Source organism: Plecotus auritus (assembly GCF_963455305.1).
Source record: "Plecotus auritus genome assembly, chromosome: 1".
NCBI classification, from domain to species: Eukaryota; Metazoa; Chordata; class Mammalia; order Chiroptera; family Vespertilionidae; genus Plecotus; species Plecotus auritus.
In genome coordinates, this window is record NC_137770.1 from 42,110,517 (window position 1) to 42,133,802 (window position 23,286).

The 23,286-nt window shown below is 37.8% G+C and overlaps 1 protein-coding gene and 1 pseudogene across 2 annotated transcripts in view; both read left to right on the forward strand.

Annotated features, from left to right (window-relative positions):
• WDHD1 (WD repeat and HMG-box DNA binding protein 1) overlaps positions 1 to 23,286 on the forward strand; it is a 64,487-nt gene that overhangs the window by 16,693 nt on the left and 24,508 nt on the right. Inside the window, exons 7-15 of the mRNA XM_080643230.1 lie at positions 317 to 412; positions 5,420 to 5,512; positions 6,272 to 6,378; positions 7,396 to 7,537; positions 13,986 to 14,193; positions 16,568 to 16,755; positions 18,052 to 18,236; positions 18,876 to 19,117; positions 22,026 to 22,163. Of these exons, the coding sequence (XP_080499356.1) occupies positions 317 to 412; positions 5,420 to 5,512; positions 6,272 to 6,378; positions 7,396 to 7,537; positions 13,986 to 14,193; positions 16,568 to 16,755; positions 18,052 to 18,236; positions 18,876 to 19,117; positions 22,026 to 22,163 (1,399 nt within the window). The remainder of the gene's footprint in view (positions 1 to 316; positions 413 to 5,419; positions 5,513 to 6,271; positions 6,379 to 7,395; positions 7,538 to 13,985; positions 14,194 to 16,567; positions 16,756 to 18,051; positions 18,237 to 18,875; positions 19,118 to 22,025; positions 22,164 to 23,286) is intronic.
• Positions 11,627 to 12,520, forward strand: LOC308253784 (upstream-binding factor 1-like protein 1; annotated as a pseudogene). Its single transcript has one exon. The product of its transcript is annotated as an upstream-binding factor 1-like protein 1 (transcript).

Here is a 23,286-nt window from a genome sequence, read left to right on the forward strand (position 1 = left end):
TTTAATGTAATTGGTTTTGTTTTTTTTTGTGTGTGTGTGTATGTATGTTTATTCAATGAGTATAGTTTACTTATTTTACATAGGAAATGTTTCTTCTTTTAATCTAATTACTTAAAACTTGAGCACTTTATACCTCTGAAAGACAAAGTAATTTAGATAAATCAAACATTGTCATAATTAGATGAAAGTGAATTAACTTGCCTTTTTTTTGTGAGCTACATATCAATTTGAAGAATCCACCTATTAAATAATCAGTTCTGCATATCTTTTGGGGAGAATTTTTATAAAGGGAAGTAATTTTTTTTTTTTTGATTAGACATGTGCTATTAGTTGGCCACTGCTACAAAAGGTGAATGATGAGATAAATGCAAAATCAATCTGCAGACTTGCTTGGCAGCCAAAAAGTGGGAAGGTAAGTGACTCTAATTTTCAACCTTTTAAAAATTTTTTGTTTCAGTTCTTAACAAGTTTGAATGTGAGAATAGTTTTTAAATCGTAACTATTTTATTTGGATTATAAATTTTTGAGCCCCAGGCCAACTAATTAATATTGAAATGCTTTGAGAAACATTTCAGCTTTTTAAAGAATCTTTTTAAAGAGTACATTTTGCATGAATGAATTACTTCTATATTCTTTACATCCATGTTTAATGGAGACATTCTTATTACATCCACTCTTACCACCAGTACTTAACATTTTGAAGATGTACTAGCAGATACAGTTAGACCAGCCTTGGGCAAACTACGGCCCTCGGGCTGGATCCGGCTGTTCTATCCGGTTCTCTTGCTCTCCCCTCCACTCCTTTACTTTGAATTTATATTAGTTCACACAAACCCTCCATCCATGCTTTTGTTCCGGCCCTCCGGTCCAGTTTAAGAACCCGTTGTGGCCCTCGAGTCAAAAAGTTTGCCCACCCCTGAGTTAGACACTAGAAAGCTATGAGAGGGTTTGGATGGAGGAAGGAGAATGCTCATCTGCAAATGAAGTGCTTGCATATAAGGAAATTCCAAGAAAATGAACTGGGAAAATTGAGTAAGGGAGCTGTAAGCAAAATTAATATTCAAAAACAGTAACGGCTCGGCCATTGTGGCTCATTGGTTGAGCATTGACCCATGAACCAAGAGGTCACTAGTTCGATTCCTGGTCAGGGCACATGCCCAGGTTGCAGGCTTGATCCCTAGTTGAGGGCATACAGGAGACAGTGATTGATGTCCCTCATCGATTTTTCTATCTCTCCCTCTTCCTTCCTCTCTATGTAAAATCAATAAAAACATTAAAAAAAAAAAAAAACACAGACCAATAACAATCCTATATATAAACAATAGCCATTTAGAAAATACAGTGGGCAAAAATAAAACTTATTTTCAAAAAATTTTTGTATCAAAAAAGATAAAATAACTAGGTATAATTTTGTAAGAAATATGACGATCTATGTAAAGAACTTTAACATAATAGCAAGAGGACTCAAGACTTGTTAAATAGAAAAATATATCCTAGTCTTAGAAAGGAAATTTTTTATATAAATAAAGATTTAATTCTTCCCTAAATTATTCTACAGTTTGGACAACATTAAAATTTAAAATATCAGTAAGATTTTTGGGGAAATCAGATAGTGCTGATTCTAAAATCCATATGGAAAACTAAAGTCTTAAAAAAGAAAAATGGTGGAGTCTAACCCAGTCAGATATAACATTATGATGCTATAGGAGTTAAAAGTTTGCTACTGAATGACTAGACAGATACCTATTAAACAGAGAAATGGATCCAATATATATGGAAATTTAGTGTATGGTAAAGGTGGAGAAAAGGAGATTTAGTGACTGTATTGGCAAAGGGCATAAATACCAGGAGGTGAAAACCATTGAGGATGACCATCTTGGAGACGTCCTACCATATGATGAATCTGCTTTATTCTTTCAACTTTTCTGTATGTGTGAAATTTTCCAGAAAAGATGATTAACAAATTTAATATAAAAAGTAAATATTTTTGTATGATAAAAAATATTTCAGAGCCAAAGGACAAACGATAAACTGGGAAGTTTAAAACAATATGACAGAGCTAACTTCATCTATATATATAAAAAGCCAGGGACCAGAATGCAGTAACAATCAGAACAACCAGTTGCTATTGATGCCCACTGCGGCCAGCGAACCGGCCTGATCAGAGTGTGGGGCCGGCTGGCCAACCTCCCAAGGCCCCTCCCCCCAGCTGGCCCCACCCCTGATTGGCCTCTCCCACCCCGATGGGCCCACAGCCCCTTCCCACCATCCCCCCCCCCCCCCCCCCCCGCCTGCTCTGCCCCTGATTGCCCCCTCCTTTACCCCAATAGGTGGTGGGGCTGGGTGGCCAACCTCCTGCAGCCCCTCCTCCTGGCTGGGCCCACCCCCAATGGACCCCCACCACCCTGATTGGCCTGTAGCCCCTCCTCCCTGCTGGCTCCACCCCTGATCACCCCTGCATACCCCAGTAGGGCGCGGAAACAGCTGGCCAACCTCCTGCAGCCTCTCCCCCTGGCTGGCCCTGCCCCCAATGGGCCCCCCACCACCCTGATTGGCCTACAGCCCCTCCCCCCAGCCAGCTCCACACGCAATCGCCCCCCCCACACACCAATTGGGGTGAGACTGGCCAGCCAACCTCCCATGGCCCCTCCCTAGGCCACTGACCCCCAATTGGCCCCCCCCATTTTGGGGCTGGGCCGGCCATCCCATGGCCCATAGCCCCTCCCTATGGCTGGTCCCACCCCCGGTCAACCCCCCCACTGCAATCAGGGGTGGGGCCTGCTGGCCAATTGCCCACAGCCCCTCCCCCTAGCTCAGTGGTTGGCAAACTGCGGCTCGCAAGCCACGGTTTGCCGCTCTGTTGACTAATGAGTTTGCCGACCACTGACCTAGACTCCCGATTCCAATAATTACAGGTGGTTGTTCTTCCTGGTGATTAAGTCCCTATCCCAGTGGTCGGCAGACTCATTAGTCAACAGAGCTGCAAACCGCGGCTCGCGAGCTGCACGTTTGCCAACCACTGCCCTAGCCGGCCTGGCCCTGATAGGTCCTGATTGGGGCGGGCCAGTTGGCCAACCTCCTATTGTCTCCTCCTCCCAACAGGCCTGACCCAGATCCACCCCAATTGGGGCTGGGCCAGCAGGACCCCACCCATGCATGAATTCGTGCACTGGGCCTCTAGTTAATATATAAAGAGTTCTTATAAATCAATAGGATCCAAATAGAAGGATGTGGGAATACCCTTCTAGTTGCTAAATGGGATGCTGACTAATTCATTAGATTTATGAATCACTTAATAAAGCTAATTAGGTCTTCAAAAAAAAAACAAGATGGACAAGGACATGAGCAGATAGTATATAGAAAAAGATATACAGACAGCTTTTGTAATGTGAAAATACCAGGTGTATCAGTTAATAATGCGGATTTTGTAATCAAAGAAAACACGATCATTTCAAGAGAAACATCAGAAGTGCTTTATTCAAAGTAATGTCCATCGCTAGCTACACATTTCCCCCATCTTTCAGGTAATTTGTGGATACCGTCCCAGTAGAACTTTCCTTGTTTTGAGGCAAACCATTAAAAGACCCAATTTTCCACTTCTTCATATGTTTTGAAGTGCTGCTCAGAAAGTGCGTGTGCCATCAATTGGAACAAGTGGTAATCTGAAGGAGCAAGGTCTGGTGAATATAAGGGGTGTATTAATACTTCCCAGGCAAGATCTGTTAACGTGTCTTTAACTGGTTTTGAAGTGTGTGATGGTGCGTTATCATGAAGCAAAATTACTTTGCCGTGTCTTCTGGCCCATTCTGGTCGTTTTATGATCAAAGCGTGATTCAAATTGATTATTTGTTGTCGGTATCGATCAGTATTAATGGTTTCACCTGGTTTTAGAAGCTCATAATACACCACACTTTCCTGATCCCACCAAACGCAGAGCATTGTCTTCTTTCCGAAGCCATTTGGCCTTGCAGTCGATTTTGATGGTTGACCTGGATCAACCCATGATTTTGTGCATTTGGGATTCTCAAAATAAGGCCACTTTTCATCGCCAGTCACAATTTGATGCAAAAAAGACTTTATTTCGTGCCATTGAAGCAACATTTTACTGATGACTTTTTGGTTTTCCATTTGTCTTTCGTTCAGTTGATGTGGCACCCATTTTCCTTCCTTTAAAATCTTTCCCATTGCTTGTAAGTGATCGGAAATGGTTTGCTGAGCAACGTTTAATCTTTCTGCAAGTTGTTTTTGAGTTTGACACGCATCTTCATCCAATAGTGCTTGTAATTGTTGGTCTTCAAACTTTTTCGGTTGACCTGGATGTTCTTTGTCTTTCACATCGAAATCATCACTTTTAAAGTGTTTAAACCAGTGTTCACAAGTATCTTGAGATGGAGCATGTTCACCATAAACTTCCCGAAGTATACAATAACTTTCAGCAGCACTTTTCTTCAAAATAATGAATTAAAACTTCCCGCAAGTGCTTTTTTTTTGGCATGAAATTTGACATTTTCAAACGTAAAAATATCCATGATGTTAACATTTTCAGCAAATTTGACATAAGAAGTTTTGAAGCTTGCTGTCAATACAACATAATAGCATACATATCAAATTGCATATATATCAACATATATATAACTCCATCTATTGAAAAAAATCCGCATTATTAACTGGTACACCTGGTATATGTAACCTTTCATACTAAAGAATACAAAATGAAGCCGGAACCGGTTTGGCTCAGTGGATAGAGCGTCGGCCTGTGGACTGAAGGGTCCCGGGTTCGATTCCGGTCAAGGGCATGTACCTTGGTTGCGGGCACATCCCCAGTGGGGGGTGTGCAGGAGGCAGCTGATCGATGTATCTCTCTCATCGATGTTTCTAGCTATCTATCCTCTCCCTTTCCTCTCTGTAAAAAATCAATAAAATATATTTTTTAAAAAAAATTAAAAAAAAAAAGAATACAAAATGAAGCTATATTGATAGTCTGGTTTTCACATACGATATAGTCAAAGGTCAAAAGTAATATGAAGAGTATACCATTTTAAATTTTTTCTAGTCTGTTTCTTTGGAAGAATATATAGGAAGATACATTTCCTTTTCTTAAGATTTTCAAGTATTCTGACTATTTCTTTTCTTCTAGTAAATGAGATGAATTTTTGGATCCAAAGGGCTTAGATGTCTTAAAAAGTAGTATTAAAAACATAGTAACAAGCATTCTGTTTTTCATTGTAAGCAGTGGAGTCACCATCACTCATTCTTTGCTTATCAAAATTTTAAGTAATTTTCTGAGTTTTGTTAGTTGCCAATTAAAATACAAATTTGCCCTTATGTTTTGTAAGCTTGGGATGAATTTTCTGCCTTTTTTCTCTTTCAATTGAATTTAATGTAAACTTTTGTTTAATCGGTTTATCTTTTCTAATAGTTGCTAGCAGTTCCTGTGGAAAAATCTGTTAAGCTATATAGAAGAGAAACTTGGAATAATCAATTTGATCTTTCAGATAATTTCATCTCTCAGGTACGTTTTGTAAGTGACACTTTGAATAGGCTAAAGGGAATGTTTAATGCATACTTTGCCTAAATACAGTTGCAGTTAAACATTGTTAGAAATGGAGAATTCCAATCTGTTGTGTATGTGTCCATCTTCTTCCCCTCAGCCTTTGTTCATTTAGCCAATAACTAGACAGTTTTTCTTTGTGAGACTTGATAAAATCTTTTAATTTATAAGAAGTCAAATTTAACCCTAACATAGTATTAGAAGAAGTTATTCTCATGTTAGCAGTATTTGGCCTTTATTTTTAAATGAGTTTTACTGAGACTTATGATCATAGACTCTACAATTTTAGAGCAGGAAAAGTTTTTGGTCTGTATTCTCTCTCACTTTCACTCTCATGCACCCATTTTGCAGTTGAGGAAACAGAGGCCCAGCAGTTGAGCAATGGCTTACTAAGATTCACTTCACTGACTACTTCTCTTTATTTTGATAGTGACTGCTAACAGGATACCTTGTGTTAAATCTCTTTCCAAGATAACAACATTTTTTTTTTAGATTTTGCTTTTAAAATTGTGCCAGTATAATTTTCTCATGACAAATTAATAGCTGCTTGTAGTAGTTGAAATTTATTGAAAAAGAAAGAAGTAAGCAAGCTTTGTTTTCAGACCTAATTAGAAGTTACCTGGAATATATTGAATAAGGGTTATAAAAATTTGAATTTGGTAAGGTAAGTGTTTAGTTTCAAATTATACAAAATTGTCATTTATTGTTTTTTCTTTATAGACCCTCAGTATAGTAACCTGGTCTCCTTGTGGGCAATATTTAGCTGCAGGGAGTATTAATGGTTCAATTATAGTTTGGAATGTGGAAACCAAAGATTGCATGGAAAGGTATGATTCAATGTATCTTTTTTCTCTTTATTGCTTATTTTAATTATGCTTTTGTTTGTCTTATGAAACATTTCAAATTTGTAATTATTAGATTGTCAAAATGCAAACAAAAACCTACTAGTGTGTCTAAAGTCATTTAACCTTTTTATTTATTGACTAGAGGCCCGGTGCATAAAATTCATGCACTCGGGGGGGCGGGGCGGGGAGGGTCCCTCAGCTCGGCCTGCGCCCTCTCACAGTCCGGGAACCCCGTGATCGATCGCCCCAGAGAGGTAGGCCCTGCCCACCCAGCCAGGGCTCCGTGATGGACCGCCCCCGCAGAGGGAGGCCCCGCCCACCAGCCGCTGCGGGATAGCCTGGGCCTCCCTCTTTGGGGCAATTGTGGAGCCCCCCGCTTGAGTGTCCTGCTGGCCGGTGGCCTGGGCCTCCCTCTGCGGGGCAATCATGGGGCGATGGCCGGGCCCTCTTGGCTGGCCTGGTGCCAGAGGGTGTCATAGCGTGGTCATCCGGACGGTTGTTCAGCTGTTCAGCTGTTTGGTTGATTTGCATATTACGCTTTTATTATTATTATTATTTATTTATTGTTTTGGCCCTGGCCGAGTAGTTCAGTTGGTTAGAGAGTATCATCACAGTACCCCAAGATTGTGGGTTTGTTCTCTAGTTAGGATACCTACAAGAATCAACCAGTGAATGCCAAAATAATTGGAACAACAAATTGATATTTCTCTCTAAAATCAATAAATACTTATTGATTGTTTTATTTGACCATTTTATTTTTTAAATATTTTTAAATTATAGTTGTCATTCAGTATTATTTTATATTAGCTTTAGGTTTATAGCATAGTTTTTAGACAATTATAATTTATTTACAAACTGATCCCCCTGATGATTCAAGTACCTATCGGCATCATATATAATTATTACCATTTAACCTTTTCTAACTAAAATTTACCTAAAGAAATGTATAGTTTATATATTTTTTGACAGTGCCTTAAGAACTTACTTTTTAATTTTTAGGGTGAAACATGAGAAAGGTTATGCAATTTGTGGCCTGGCCTGGCATCCTACTTGTGGTCGAATAGCTTATACTGATGCAGAAGGAAATCTAGGGCTCCTGGAGAATGTTTGTAACCCCAATGGAAAGATATCAAGCAGTAAGGTAATAAGTAAATGGTAGAACAGTTTCTTGAACATCTTTCTGTGGTTATATGGATTTGGAAAGCATCACAAACTACATTACTTTCTTGGAAAATTATAATTCATGTAACTATATTAGATACTCAGTAATTATTCTGTAATAAAGAAAACTGTTTAAATTTGTTTAACCTAATGTTTTCCAAATATATTTTACAAAGAAGCTGTTTTTTTCCCTTCATATAGTGCCTATTAATATCCCTTGACTTTCTAAGAAATACCTTTGTGAAATATTGTTTTCCTATCTAGGTATTTTTGGGATTGTTAGTTAAATACTTACTTGCTAAAAATTGTTAATCATCTTTTGAGCCTTCAGTGTGTTGTAATGTTTTTGCTAATGGAGGGTATTTACCTTCAATTTGTAAAAAATGCATTATCTGTGAAGCATAATAAAATGATGTATGCTTGTAAATGTTTCATAGATAAAAATTAGGTTAATAATTGTAACTTAGTTTTAGGCTATCAACTTTTTCTGCTCTGAATTAGCCTTAACTTTCATAGTTCCCCATATACCTCTTATGCTTAGCCATGAAGCCCTATTGAAGGCTTGCTCTAAACAGTCCACCTTGAAAAATAAATAAAACAAAAAAAAGAGAGAGCTCTAACTGGTTTGGCTCAGTGGATAGAGCGTCAGCCTGCGGACTGAAAGGTCCCAGGTTCGATTCCGGTCAAGGGCATGTACCTTGGTTGCATGCACATCCCCTGTTGGAGGTGTGCAGGAGGTAGCTGATTGATGTTTCCTTCTCATCGATGTTTCTAACTCTCTATTCCTCTCCCTTCCTCTCTGTAAAAAAATCAATAAACTGTATTAAAAAAAAAAGAGAGAGAGAGAGAGAAAGGAAAAAGCAAATCAGTCCACCTTGTTTTATACCTCCTTGCTTTTGTTCATTATTCTTCCTGCCTGGCAGATATACCCATTCATATTTCAAGTCTTGGTCTTCCAGTTGAAGATTGTAGACTTTATACATACGTTTATTTCTGCTCAGATACCTGATACCTCAAACCCCCATTAAAACTACAGAAATTTTTAAAAATGCACAATCCCATAACATAAAGGCAGTTGAAGTGAAGATGGTAACAGTATTTTGGAAGCTGGAAAGTAGAATCATCACTGGAGACTACCTTTACCTTTTCAAAAAGTTGAATTCGAAGGTGTCAGTTGAGGAAAACAGGTCTAGTTCAGCTTGCCTAGATGACTCCTCAAGGATTGAGAATTTCATAGCACTAGGTACTTCTAAAAGTAGGGCCGAAAACGTAAGCAAGTAGATCCATCCAGTCTCAATATCAGTGTGTACAGCCTGGATAACTCCCCTCCCTCATCCCCATACATATTCTGGTAGAATGCCAGAGATTTATTTTTTAGTAAAGGTAAAATAGAGAAAGTTGCCCTGAACAGATAGCACATTTAGTTAGAGCAGGGGTCCTCAAACTACGGCCCGCGGGCCACATGCGGCCCGCCGAGGACATTTATCCGGCCCTCCGGGTTCCACTGCCTGTCCTGCTTAGCAGCCGACTCATCCCGGGCCCGCATAGGAATTTGTTCATAGTTTTTTTTTAAACTATAGTCCGGCCCTCCAGCGGTCTGAGGGACAGTGAACTGGCCCCCTGTTTAAAAAGTTTGAGGACCCCTGAGTTAGAGCATCATCCCAATATGCCAAGGTTACGGGTTTGATCCCCAGTCAGGGTACATACAAGAATCAACCAAGGAATGCATAAACAAGTGGAACAACAAATTGATGTCCCTCAAGTCCTATATAATAAAAGGCTAATATGCAAATTGTCCCCTCGACCAGGAGTTTGACTGGGAGTTCGACTAAGGGGCAGGGCCGGCTGGCCAACCACGCACATCCCCTCCCCCCAGCTGGCCCAGCCCAATTAGGGCAGGCCTGCCGGACCCCACCCTTGCACGAATTTGTGCACTGAATCTAGTTGATAATAATAATAATAGTAATAATAAAAAGATTACTGATCTTATCTTTTTAAAAAAAGAGAAAAGGTCTTTGGTCTAGGCATACTTACCAGTTTTGTGACATTGGGTGAAGAGGGAATAATGTACTGAAAGGGATTAAGTAAACGTGTATATGTTGAAATTTCCAGTTCATTTTTTTAATATATATTTTATTGATATTTTACAGAGAGGAAGGGAGAGGGATAGAGAGTTAGAAACATCGATGAGAGAGAAACATTGATCAACTGCCTCCTGCACACCCCCCACTGGGGGTGTGCCCGCAACCAAGATGCATGCCCTTGACCAGAATCGAACCTGGGACCCCTCAGTCCGCAGGCCGATGCTCTATCCCAGCCATGGGCAAACTACGGCCCGCGGGCCGGATCCGGCCCGTTCGGCTGTTCTATCCGGCCTGCGGAGCCTAAAGAGCGGAGGGTTCTCTTGCTCTCCCCTCCACTCCTTTACTTTGAATTTATATTAGTTCACACAAACACTCCATCCATGTTTTTGTTCCGGCCCTCCGGTCCAGTTTAAGAACCCATTGTGGCCCTTGAGTCAAAAAGTTTGCCCACCCCTGCTCTATCCACTGAGCCAAACCAGTCAGGGCCAGTTCATTTTTTATACTTGGGTCCCAGAGCAATGTCAGCCAGTCTTATGCTTTTTAGGCAGGAGGTTTGGAATCTTGGGAAAATTTGTTCAAGAAAAAAAGGCTTAAACAGAGAGGATTCTTTTTTTATTTATTTTTTTATTTTTCAACTTTTTAAAATTTTTTTATTGATTAAGGTATTACATATGTGTCCATATTCCCCCATTACCCCCCATCTCCCATTCATGCCCCCAGCCCCCGAGAGAAGATTCTTAACCCCAGGAAAAACAAAAAGTTGTAAAAGAAAGGAAACAGGATCATAATGTATTACACCTGTAAAATGAGAGTAGGAGTAATGCCAGCATCTGGAGTTATTGTGAGGATTAAATGAATTAGAGATCAAAAAAGGAAGACCAAGAAAAATTCATGTGACTTTAGTAGCTTTGTGGTTGGAAGATGAACACAATTTCTAGAGAGTTAGTGGTCCAGGGAAACTTCTTCTATGGTGTGAAGGAAACATTGTCTCAGTAAAAGATCTGAGTAATCTGACATCTTTTTTCAATACATTTATAATAATATCCTTCTTCAAAAACCAGAAAATTAGAATCATACATCCTGCAAGACATCCAGAAATAATTCACCAGGTAATTTTGAACAAGTTTGAGATTCTGTTGAGGTGTTTTGACTGTTAGAACCATGTAAGTGGCCCAAAGACTTAAAGATGGAATTGCCTAATAGCCAAGACAACTATGTAAAGCATTATAAAGCTACTAGAGGCCTGGTGCACAGATTCGTGCACCGGTGGGGTCCCTTGGCCTGGCCTGTGGGGATCAGGCCGAAACCGGCTCTCTGACCCAAAGGGTCCTGGATTGCGAGAGGGCGCAGGCCAGGCCGAGGGACCCCACTGGTGCATGATTCCGTGCACAGGGCCTCTAGTATGCATATAATGTCTTTGGTTAATCTCTTCCCGCTCTCCTCCCTCCCCCCTTCCCTCTGAGATTCATCAGTCTGTTCCATGTTTCCATGCCTGTGGTTTCCACTTCTGCATTGAGTGTCTGCCCCCTGGTGGTCAGTGCGTGTCATAGCTACTGGACGGTTGGCTGTTGGCTAGTCGGCCAGTTGCTTAGGCTTTTATATATAGATAGATAGAAATGCATGGAATGTTTGAAGGGTATTCTTTAAGACGAGGAAGAAGAAAAAGATAAAAAAATATGAACAACAAAATGGCAACAAATACATACCTATCAACAATTGAATCTGAAAATCAAAATAAATAAGAAATCTAATGAAGAGAATAAACTGGTGAATAAAATTGAATTAGAGGAATGGAATGGAACAGACTGATTTCAGAGGGAAAGGGGGTGGAGGGGTAGGAAGAGATTAAACAAAGATCTTATGCATATATGCATTACCTATGGACACAGACAATAGGGTGGCAAAGGCCTGAGGTGGGGCGGGAACTGGGTAGAGAGGGCAATGCGGGGAAAAAAAGAGGGACACCTGTAATAATCTATAAATGCATGGAGGATAACCTTCAACCCAATGACTACCACACATTCAAAACAATCCAGTCACAGATGGACTGGGAAAAAGCAGTTTTTCTGGAGAAATGTGCAAACTCAAATGGTTAGAAATGGCTTATAATTTGAGAAAGATTCATACTTTGAAAGAATTAGTCCTGGAAGCTGAAGAATGTGTTAAAAATTCCTACAAAAGCAAAAAATCACAAGAAACATTCCAACTTACCCAAGAAGCCCTTGACTGCTTGCCTCCACTAATTCAAGGAGAAACAGCTCCAGTACTTCTAAATGCACCACAAACTCAGGAACCAGGAACTGACCTAGGTCCTGTTTGAGAAATACAAGGAGCTCTCAGAACAAATGAAGCTGAAATATATTCATTTTTCCAGGAGGAGAGAGAGGAGTTTGAGGGAAAACTGGCTCAGTTTAGGAAGGACCACCCTGATCTAGTCTGGAATTCCAAGAAATCTGTTGTCCTTAAAAAGAGCCCAACCAAAGCCCAAAATAAGTTTTAGGAAAATGTGAAAGTGAAGTTTCCCCCTGAAAACTATTTTTTCTGAGAAGATAAAGTTCCATGGAGAGCCCAAGAAGCCCCCAATGAAGGATTTGTGGTCGAGTAGAGAACTGCAAGACCTGCCCGAGCACATGGTGGAAATTGGCAGACACTGGCAGCACATCCTGCAGAGCTGGAAGGAGCATTATAAGAAGCAGCTGAGGAGCTGCAGAAACAGTACAAGGTGGACCTGGATTACTGGCTCAAGAGTTTATCTCCTGAAGAATACGCTCCTTATATAGAGAACCTATACTAAGCATAAGAACATGAACTTGAATGGAGGTCCGGACGCCAAGATCATCAGGACAGATGTGCAGTCTCCATCAGCAAGGACTCTGTAAGAAAGGCTTAGAAAGGAGTAGGGGCTGCTGGCTCCAGAGACAAAATCATCAGACTAGTGGGGGCCATTCTCATGCCTCACAGGGATCAGGAGAAAATAAGGGAGATGGGGAGAAGACAGAAGGCAGTAGCTTCTCAGACTCCAGCAGGGCGATGAAGATGAATATGAGGGCAGCAGCTCCAGCTCATCTCCCTCAGGAGATGCCTCTGACGCAACTAAATGGTGGGACAGAGAACTTCCCAACAAACGTCCTTGGCACTGCCATCACATTAAAGGGCTCTTTTCCCTTTCCCTTATCATTTTCTTCCTTCTTTCCTTTCCTCCTCAAAAGAAAATAGGACTTGTTATAAAGAAGAGATCTTGTGCAGGACCTTCTGGCTTTCCTCTATACCCCAAGTCCCCAGAGAAACTACATGCACTTAAGACTCTTGAAATAAACAATGAGATATTTGGACTGTGGAGGGTATACTGGATTGGATTGAGTTTTCTGAGGTGAGAGGTTTTGCTCTCCTCACCCGACTGCCCGAAGTAGTAGGGACACCTATGAACCAATGACGCTTACTTTCTCTCAGGACTCTTGCAGGAACTGAGAAAGGGAAGATTTGATTGATTAGAAGTAGGATAGTTGCCTTTAAAAAAAAATTGTTGGGGTTTTTACTTCAATTGCTACTGTAGACAAAATTTATTTATCAGATTAATTTAAAAAGATGGCAAAACAAAAAAAAATTAGAAAAGTCTCTAGCATGATACTTTATAAGTATTGTTATGAATAGCATTTACATGGTCATAATAATGTAAATACTATTGATCCAACCAAAATGAGAATATGTCTATATTGGGAAGATTAGGGTAGGAGAATAGTGTGCATGTATACATGGGGATAGAGGTGGTTGGAAAAAGGCACCAAATCCTTCCCTTCCATAATAGAAGGCAGTTAAAGTGATCTCAAAAACTGTTTACATTTAATACATGGTATGTTCATATTCCTAGGAATCAGTGATGAACTCCGTTGAATTTCTTTGTTTTTCTATTGGTTCTATTCTGTTTACGTCTATAAGCATAAAAAAAACAAACAACAAAACTAGCCTTAACTGAGATAATTTAGAGCAAATATATCTTACCTAAGTAGTATTTTGTTCAAAATAAAAGGAAATGAGAAAATGTCATAATTAGGGGCTTGTAGGGGACTTCTCTGGGGAATGACTTTTGGGGAATAAAACTTGCCTGGTATTTGGGTATATGCACACTCTATTCCATACTCCTGGCCCATTCATAGACTATAAGGCATTTAAGATAAGGACTAAGTCTTACATAAATGTAATCCTCATAAATACACTTACTAATTAATCTTATCAGGGCATTGCTTAATAGAGTTTATAGGTGCATGTTAAAAGATTGCCTTTTGAGTAATTGAGCTTATCAAAATAGTTCACTAATATTTTCTAATTTGTATTCATTTGTTCAAGGTATCTAGCAGAGTGGAAAAGGATTACAATGATCTTTTTGATGGAGATGATACAAGTAATGCTGGTGATTTTCTAAATGACAATACAGTTGAGACCCCCTCTTTTTCAAAAGGGATTATAAATGAGGATGAGGATGATGACATCATGCTGGCTTCAGGTCGTCCTAAACAACGAAGTCACTTCCTAGAAGATGATGAAAACTCAGTTGGTATGAATTGACTTGTGGATGTGATGATCTATCCTGCTGATTAATCTCAATTTTTATTAAAACTTTTATTTAAAGTCAATGAGCTAAGTTTTTGCTTTAGCAAATTAAAAAGTGAAGAGGAAATTAACCACAAGCAAGCAAAAGAAAGGAAATAATAAAAAGCAGAATTCAATGAAATTGTCAATAATAAAACTATTTAAAAAGTCAACTATTTCTTTGAAAAGATCAATAAAATTGATAAATCTCTATCCTGACTGATCAAGAAAAGAAAGAGAAAACACAAATTACTGATATAAGTGCTGAAAAAGGGTTCATCAGCATAGATCCTATAGATCTACACTATCTGAAACGGTAACCACTAGCCACATGTGGTTATTGAGCACTTGAAATATGGCTAGTTTAAATTAAAAAATGATGTTAAGTGTATAATGCAACCATATTTTCAAGAATAGTATGAAAAAAGAACATAAAATATCTTAATCATTTTTTACATTAAGTACATGCTAAAATTATATTTTAAATGCAATATATTATTAAAATTATCCATGTTTTTAATATTTAAAATATGGATACTAGAAAATTTAAAATTACATATGTAGTTCACATTATGTAAGTCAGTACTGTTATTAATATAATAAGGATAATAGAATATTACTAGCAACTTTGTGCCCATAAATTCAACAAGTTAGATGAAGTGGACAAATTCTTTGAAAGATAAAAACTTCCAAGTTAACTCAAGAAGAAATAGATAACCTGAACAGTACTATATCTGTTAAAGAAATTGAGATTGTAATTAAAAACTTTCAAATAAAGTGCCTGTTGTAACAACTTACATACTATAGTAATACCTTTGAATGCTAACAAGTAAAATGCCAATGTACAGTGGTAAATTGTGCTGCATTTAAATCATATTGAGTTTATAGAATAGAATCATTTGAGAATGATTTGGTCTCGAGCTCATTGTACTGCTATATACTGTTTTTGCTGGAAGCTTATGAAGAAAAATCAGTCCCACACAAAAATGTAGTTTGAAAAGGAAGAAGTATTTTAATAGCCTATTTAAATAAGTGTGGATATTCTTCTTTGCTACTGTACCAAAAAACTCAACACATGAAAGCTTCTTAAATATTATTTGCAATGTGAAATCTGAAAGCTTTTATTTTAAATTTATTGATTTTTGAGAGAGAGGAAGAGAGAGAAATATCTATTTGTTGTTCCACTTATTTATGTATTCATTGGTTGCTTTTTTATATGCCCTCACTGGAAATCAAACCCACAACCTTGGCATAGCGGGGCCATGCTCTAACCAACTGAGCTACTCAGCCAGGGCTTAAAAACTTTTCAACCCTATTACATTAAAATCCATTGGTCTGCCCTAGCTGGTTTGGCTCAGTGGATAGAGAGTCAGCCTGCGGACTGAAGAGGCTCCGTTTTGATTCTGGTCAGGAGCACATGCCTGAGTTGCAGACTCGATCCCCAGTAGGGAACATGCAGGAGGCAGCCAATCAATTATTCTCTTTCATTATTGATGTTTCTATCTCTCTCCCTCTCCCTTCCTCTCTGAAATCAATAAAAAAAATAAAAATATTTTTTAAAAATCCATTGATCTAACTTGAACTTTGAATTGATCTTTTACCATGTTTGCTTTTGTAACACATGCATTGGTAATTTGGTAAATACTGGTTCACTGAAGTTTTTGGACCTTCCTAATATGAATTCATTATCCAAAATATATTTGTTAGTATCATCACCAATCTCATCAGAAGTTTTTAAATATTGGGAAGCAATCAAGCTCATGGTGCCACCGATACAAGTTTTCCAATATTTTGATTTTCGTTTGTAAGCTCAAATTTTATCATTGGCAACAAATTCTATCAGTTATTCATTTTCAATAAAATGTTTGCCAAAGACCCAGATCTGCATAACTATAGTTTTTCTGGTATTCTTTTAAGTAAAAATGGTGTTTCATGAAAAAAATTGATTCAGCTTACAACTCAATTGCTCAAATGCTTTATTGTTGAGATAACCATCATATCTATGTACACTTCCTGTTTTAACACAGAGAACATTTTTTAAAAATTTGTGCAGTGATCAAGATTTAATAAAATTATATTTTTGCTGTAATTGAGTGGTGGTTAACAATGCATTGACCACTAATAGATTGGTGCCCCTGCCTTGATTAATGCTAAAGCACCAGTAGTTTTACCCTCCATTGCTTTTGCACCATCACTGCAAATGTTAACAAAGTGAAATAGGTAAATAGCCTGTTAGTGTTACTAAGTTTGACTGAAAAGGTTATTAGATTTCATTATGCTTTTCTTTTTCCAGGTCATTGGTATTTATGGTTCTCTAATTATAATCCTTTGTATTTTAGATATTACAATGCTAAAAACTGGTTCTAGTCTTCTGAAAGAGAAGGAGGAAGATGATCAAGCAGACAGCATTTACAACCTACCACTTGTAACATCCCAAAGGCCATTATATGATGGGCCAATGCCAACTCCCCGGCAAAAGCCATTTCAGTCAGGTTCTACACCCTCGCATCTCACTCACAGATTCATGGTAAGCCTTGGGTCTACACTTAACTTTTAAATGGTTTTCCTCACTTTTAAGCATTTAATCTCACTATAGCTAATTAGTGTGATAAAAAGTATTTTTAAAACACTTGATTTTTAAAAAGTATTTTTAAAAAACTAGCCTGGAGCACTTTGGTTGATTTTAATTTTATGGTTGATTTATTTTACAGTTAACTCACAGCCTTAGTCTTATTTCAACTTTATTTTTGAAAATTGTGTTAAAATTTTGCTCTGCAAAATGATATATAATGAACCTAAGTAAATGTGACTGTAAATCTTGCGATACCTCTTGGCTATACTTCTAAATCTTGTTTCACATATTATGTTTGTTTTTATATAGGAGATTATACTGACTCCAAAATGCTAGTTAGAAAATATTTTTTAGAAGGCAGCTTTTATAGTATATTATGTGATACATCTATGAAAAAGTACTATCTGTCCCCTTCCCCCGCTTCCCCCACACCACTGGAATGTAAGCTCCCCCAGGATAAATATTTTTCCTTTTTGTTTACTGATAGCACTTAGAACGGTGTATGGCACAGTAGGCATTAAATATATATTTCCTAAATGGATGAATGAATATTAGTTTTTTGTCTTAAGTTTGAGAGCTAAAAATATTTAATATTTCACTTTGTTCATTATCTGAGGTTTTCCACTGAGAACTTTGCTTGTTGTCTTTTTTGAAAGGTATAGGCCTGGCAGAAATTTATATGTAAATATTAAAGGTGACATTTTAATAACACTTTGCGTCAATAATCATCACGTAGTAAATCTTAATTTTTGGTTGTCAACTGTTATTTATATAAAGTTATATTTGTGGTAGAGGAAAGAAAACACTAGAGCCTCTTAAGTCTATAGTGTACATCAGTGGAAGATAAGTTTCCAAAATAAAATTGATTTTTGTTGCTTTAAAATATACATATTTATTACTATAATATAAACCAGTTATTTGGAACAAAAAAAATTGCTGTCATTTATAAAAAGTGTTTTTTAAATGACAGTAATGTGATTAAAAATATTAAATGAGAAATACTCTATTTCCTAGTAAATTTGTGTTATATGTACTTTCTTCTCATGAAGAGAGGAATAATTAGTTATTGTAGCTCTGATGTTTACTATTGTTACCTGAAACTATTTAGAGGTAGATGAGCTGTGGTTGTTCCTATAACTTAAACCCTGATGTGAACTGAATTATAGTATTTGTTAATTTGTACCACTTTAGCCTACTGATTCTCAGAGTGTCGGTTTTTCTCAGACTTGTATTTAACCTTACATGTTGTAGATGTGGAACTCTATTGGAATCATTCGCTGCTATAATGACGAGCAAGACAATGCCATAGATGTGGAGTTCCATGATACTTCCATACACCATGCAACACACTTATCGAACACTTTGAATTATACAATAGCAGATCTTTCCCATGAAGCTATTTTGTTGGCATGTGAAAGCACTGATGAACTAGCAAGGTAACTTTGAGATTATTAGGAAGCATTTGTCACCGTTGAACTGTTAGATACAGTTGTTGAAATTCAATACAAAAAGTTAATAAAACAAAATTATACCTTTTATAGCGTGAAATTTCAGAATGAAGAGTTTAGTATAATTACCAGCTCACCCATAATACCCCAGAACATGTCTGTTTTTGCCTGATTATCCCCATGTTACATTCTCTAACTACCTGTCAAAGTGACATGACCTGATTTGTAATGCAAGACATACGGAGCTGTTTTTTGTTTTTGTTTTTTTACAAATGTAAGCTCTCTTCCTTTTTTAAAATTTGGTTGTGATTTTTGTATGTATTTACAACCTAGGATCATACTCTGCAGATTTTAGCCTTCTTTTTTTTGTTTTTCATTTAACATTATGTTGTGAGCATTTTCCTGTATGTTTAAATATTCTTCAGTAACTTGACTGTTAATGGTTTTAGTATAGTTTATTTTAATTATATCTCATAATTACTTTCTTAAAGACATTTCCTGTACTATGTGTATATAACAGAAAAATAAACTACATATTTGGTTTTGTTACTGGGTGTCATGATTAGTTATATATATAAAATATCTAATATGAAAGTTTGATTATTTCTATCTTGTTTTCATTTTCAGCAAACTTCACTGCCTACACTTTAGTTCTTGGGATTCAAGCAAAGAGTGGATAGTAGACATGCCCCAGAATGAGGATATTGAAGCCGTATGCCTTGGCCAGGGATGGGCTGCTGCTGCCACTAGTACCTTGCTCCTTCGATTGTTTTCTATTGGAGGTGTTCAGAAAGAGATCTTCAGTCTTCCTGGGCCTGTGGTGTCAATGGCAGGACATGGAGAACAGCTTTTCATTGTTTATCATAGAGGTAGATTTTTTTTTCAGTCTTTTATAATTTTACCATAACCTAAAGTAAATGGAAATCACTTGAGCTTTTTTCTTCTTTTTTTTGTTGTTTTGGATTATATACCTCCTTTGCATTTATTTTAGTTATAGAAGAACTATATCTTAAAAGAATTTTCAGAGTTTAAATGCCTCAGAAACTAAACTAACTCTAGTCTGATTGACCAAAACAGCTTTGAATGTAATTTTTTTTTTAAGTTACTGCTTTCTTTTCCTCACTGCATATTCTCTCTTTAGTCCCCACCACTATGCTCAGCCTGGATTATCAAGATTACCAATGATTTCTTTATGCTTATTTTTTAAGAATAATTCTATCAGAAATACTTTCTTGTCTTGACTTACTCTCTTGATTTCTTTTTCCTCACTGATAGCTCTTTCAGCTCTTTTACTGGCTCTTCTTCCTATACTGACCCCTGGAATGCGCTAGGACTTAGTCACAGCCCCTCTTCTCTAGTACTCTCTCTCTCTCTCTCTTTTTTTTTTTTTTAAGTATGTTTCTGTATTGATGTCAGAGAGGAAAGAAGAGGGAGAGAGAGGTAGAAATATCAGTGATGAGAGAGAATCATTGATAGGCTGCCTCCTGCACGCCCCCTACTGGGGATCGAGCCCACAACCTGGGCATGTGCCCTTGGCCAGAATCAAACCTGGGACCCTTCAGTCTGCAGGCTGATGCTCTATCCACTGAGCCAAACTGGCTAGGGCCCTAGTACTCTTTATGTCAGAAACTTTCAGTCTTTTGACTGCTTAGCCATGATAAGTACTACATTCTACGTATATTGCTATTCTGAACATAGCAAATATAACAGAAATAAAAGTCTCACGGACTTTTGATTTTTTTTAAATGGTGGTTGCAACTCTAAAATTAATTGTATCACTCATAGGTAAAAAAAAAAAAAATGCAGTTTGAGAAACTATCCTGGGGAATCTCATTATGACCCATGTTTTTAAATACATCCATGTGTCTATAACGTCTAAATTAGTATCACCAGCCTTCATCTCTTTTGTTTTCACACTTGCCCACTTGAAATCTATGTAGGTTTGATACACATCTCAAACTTAACCTGGTCATGATAAAACCTCTGATATATTTTTTTCCCCTCCAAACTTGCTTCTTACTTAGTTAACCCATCTTGGTAAACAGCATACTATCAATTCAGCTGCTCAAGCCAGGAATGTAAGCACTATCCTTGATTCTTGTCTTTCTCTCATCCCCCGGATCAACTGTCAGTAAGATCATATCATCATGTCAGCTCTTTGGAATAACACATTCCAAATCTGTCTCTCTATCTCCTTCACTAAAATCCCAGTCCAACCCAGATGTCATCCCTCAGGCTATTGCAGTAGCCTTCTAACCAGGCTTTCAGCTTCAAATCTTGCATTCCATAATTCATTCTCCACATAGCAGCCTGGGTAAGCTGTAAAAAACACGAACCTCTTGCCTTAGCTGGTTTTGCTCAATGGATAGAGCATTGGTCTATGGACTGAAGGGTCCCAGATTCGATTCCAGTCAAGGGCATGTTACCTCGGTTGCAGGCTCCTCCCTAGCCTGGGCCCTGGTTGGGGTGTGTGCAGGAATCAACCAATCGATGTGTTTCTCTCACATCGTTATTTCTCTCTGTCTTTCCCTCTCTGTTCCAATCTCTCTAAAAATCAATGGAAAGATACCTCTGATGAGGATTAAAAAAAGAAAACAAAAATCCGCCCTAACTGGTTTGGCTCAGTGGATAGAGCAGGGGTGGGCAAACTTTTTGACTCGAGGGCCACAATGGGTTCTTAAACTGGACCGGAGGGCCGGAACAAAAGCATGGATGGAGTGTTTGTGTGAACTAATATAAATTCAAAGTAAAGGAGTGGAGGGGAGAGCAAGAGAACCGGATAGAACAGCCGGATCCGGCCCGAGGGCCGTAGTTTGCCCAAGGCTGGGATAGAGTGTCGGCCTGCGGACTGAAGGGTCCCAGGTTTGATTCCAGTCAAGGGCATGGACCTTGGTTGCGGGCACATCCCCAGTGGGGGGTGTGCAGTAGGCAGCTGATCGATGTTTCTCTCTCATCGTTGTTTCTAACTCTCTATCCCTCTCCCTTCTTCTCTGTAAAAAATCAGTAAAATATGTTTGAAAAAAGAAAAAGAAAACAAAAAATCCCTACAAATCTCTTCACTTAAATTCCTCTGATGACTTGCCTGTGCTTTTAGAATAAAAATCAAACTTCTTATCACAGTTGACAGGATACTACATGATCTGATCTTTGCCTGCCTCTGCAACCTCACCTCTTGCCACTTTTTCTGTTGCTACTCTTCTGGCCATACTGGTTTCTTTGTGGTCTTCAAACTCACCAGGCTTATTCCCACCTTAGGACCTTTTCATTAGGTATCCTCTGTGTCAGCTATGGTGCTCCTCTTCCTAACATTTGGATGGCTGGCTCCAACTTACAATTCATATCTCAGCTTAAATTTTACTTTCTCAGAGGCCACCTCTGACTAGCCAATCTAAAATAACCACTCAGTCTGGCACTCTGTATCACTGTATTACTTTAAATCTTTGATAGCACTTAGCATTTTCTGTTCTTTTGTTTGCTTTTTAAAGTTCATTTGCTTGTATTCTCCTACCTGAACATGAATTTCATGAGAACAGTGACTTTGTCTTGTGTATCATTGCAGCCCCAGTGCCTGGCACATAATAAGCTCTCTGTAAATATTTCTTGAGTGAATGATTTACTACTTATAACCAACCACTTAATGTAGATAGTCCATATAACGTAGTATTCTGCCTCTAATACCTGAATGGTGCCTCATTTAGTTGGGTTAGAATGTAATTTAGAGTGTATTATAGCTAAGTAACCTTTGATACCTGATTTATATTTATATTTTTTTATAAGGAACAGGATTTGATGGAGATCAGTGCCTTGGAGTTCATTTGTTACAGATGGGGAAAAAGAAACAACAAATTTTGCATGGTGATCCTCTTCCTCTCACAAGGAAATCCTACCTTGTATGGGTTGGATTTTCAGCTGAAGGCAAGACAAATTCATTCATTTATATTAAAGAGATTTTTCAAGAAGAAAGTTGTTTCATGGTTTTTTTCCTAATTAATTTCTTTATAGATAAATTGTTTAAATTTCTTTATTTCATTATGTTGGCAAAACTGGAAACAGATTGTTAGGCAAGGTAGCCATTGTTTAGTTACAAGATCTCTTTTTCGTGAGTATTCTGATTAGAAAACTTATAAAGAGGAAATATATTTTTCTGTAAGTTTATTAACAGAACAAGGAGGAGAGAAAAATCAATGGTAAAGTTGTGGCTATTCCAGCAGGTTCCACACAAAAATCAGGAATATTCTATTGCTGTACTGTCTACTATAGTAACTCCTAGCCACATGTGGCTACCGAACACTTGAAATGTGGCTAATCTGAATTAAGATGTGCTGTAAGTATAAAATACTCTCCGAATTTTGAAGACTTAGTTAAAAAGAGAACATAAATTGTCTCATTAACAATTATTTTATATTGATTATATATTAAAATGATTGTATTTTTGGTATCTTGGATTTAATAAAACATAAATTAGAATTAACTTCACTTTCCCCCCTTGTTTCATGTGACACTAGGAAATTAAAAGTTATACTTGTGACTCACATATTTCTGTTGGACAGTGCTGTTTTAAACTCATTTAGTAGTGGCTATGACAGATGATTTGAAGGATACTGATGATTACCTTATTTTAAGGAGCCTGTTAACCCTATTTCCTGGCTTAAATATTTCTATTAGTGGAGATTCTTGCCCTTCAGTTACATCATTAGAAATTCCAGTTTTATCTTTATCAACCATTTCTGGATACATTTTCTGTTAGGATATTATTAGTCATTTATGCTTTAATAATGTGACCATGAATAACTTCCATTCATGTATCTTTTTTTCCAGTTACCAATCAGATCTAGACTCTGAGGAAACTGCTGTTTGCGTAGTGGGAGGGCTGTGAAGTCAGAAAAGAAAAGGGGTAATTAGGGAACTTGCTATGTACTTCCTGATATGGGAGCAGACTAGGTGAGAAACAAGGATACTTACCTTGGAGTTGAGGGACAGAATGGTAATAAGCCCAAGAAATAAAGAAGAGTACTAAAGACAGGTTCTCTGTATCCTT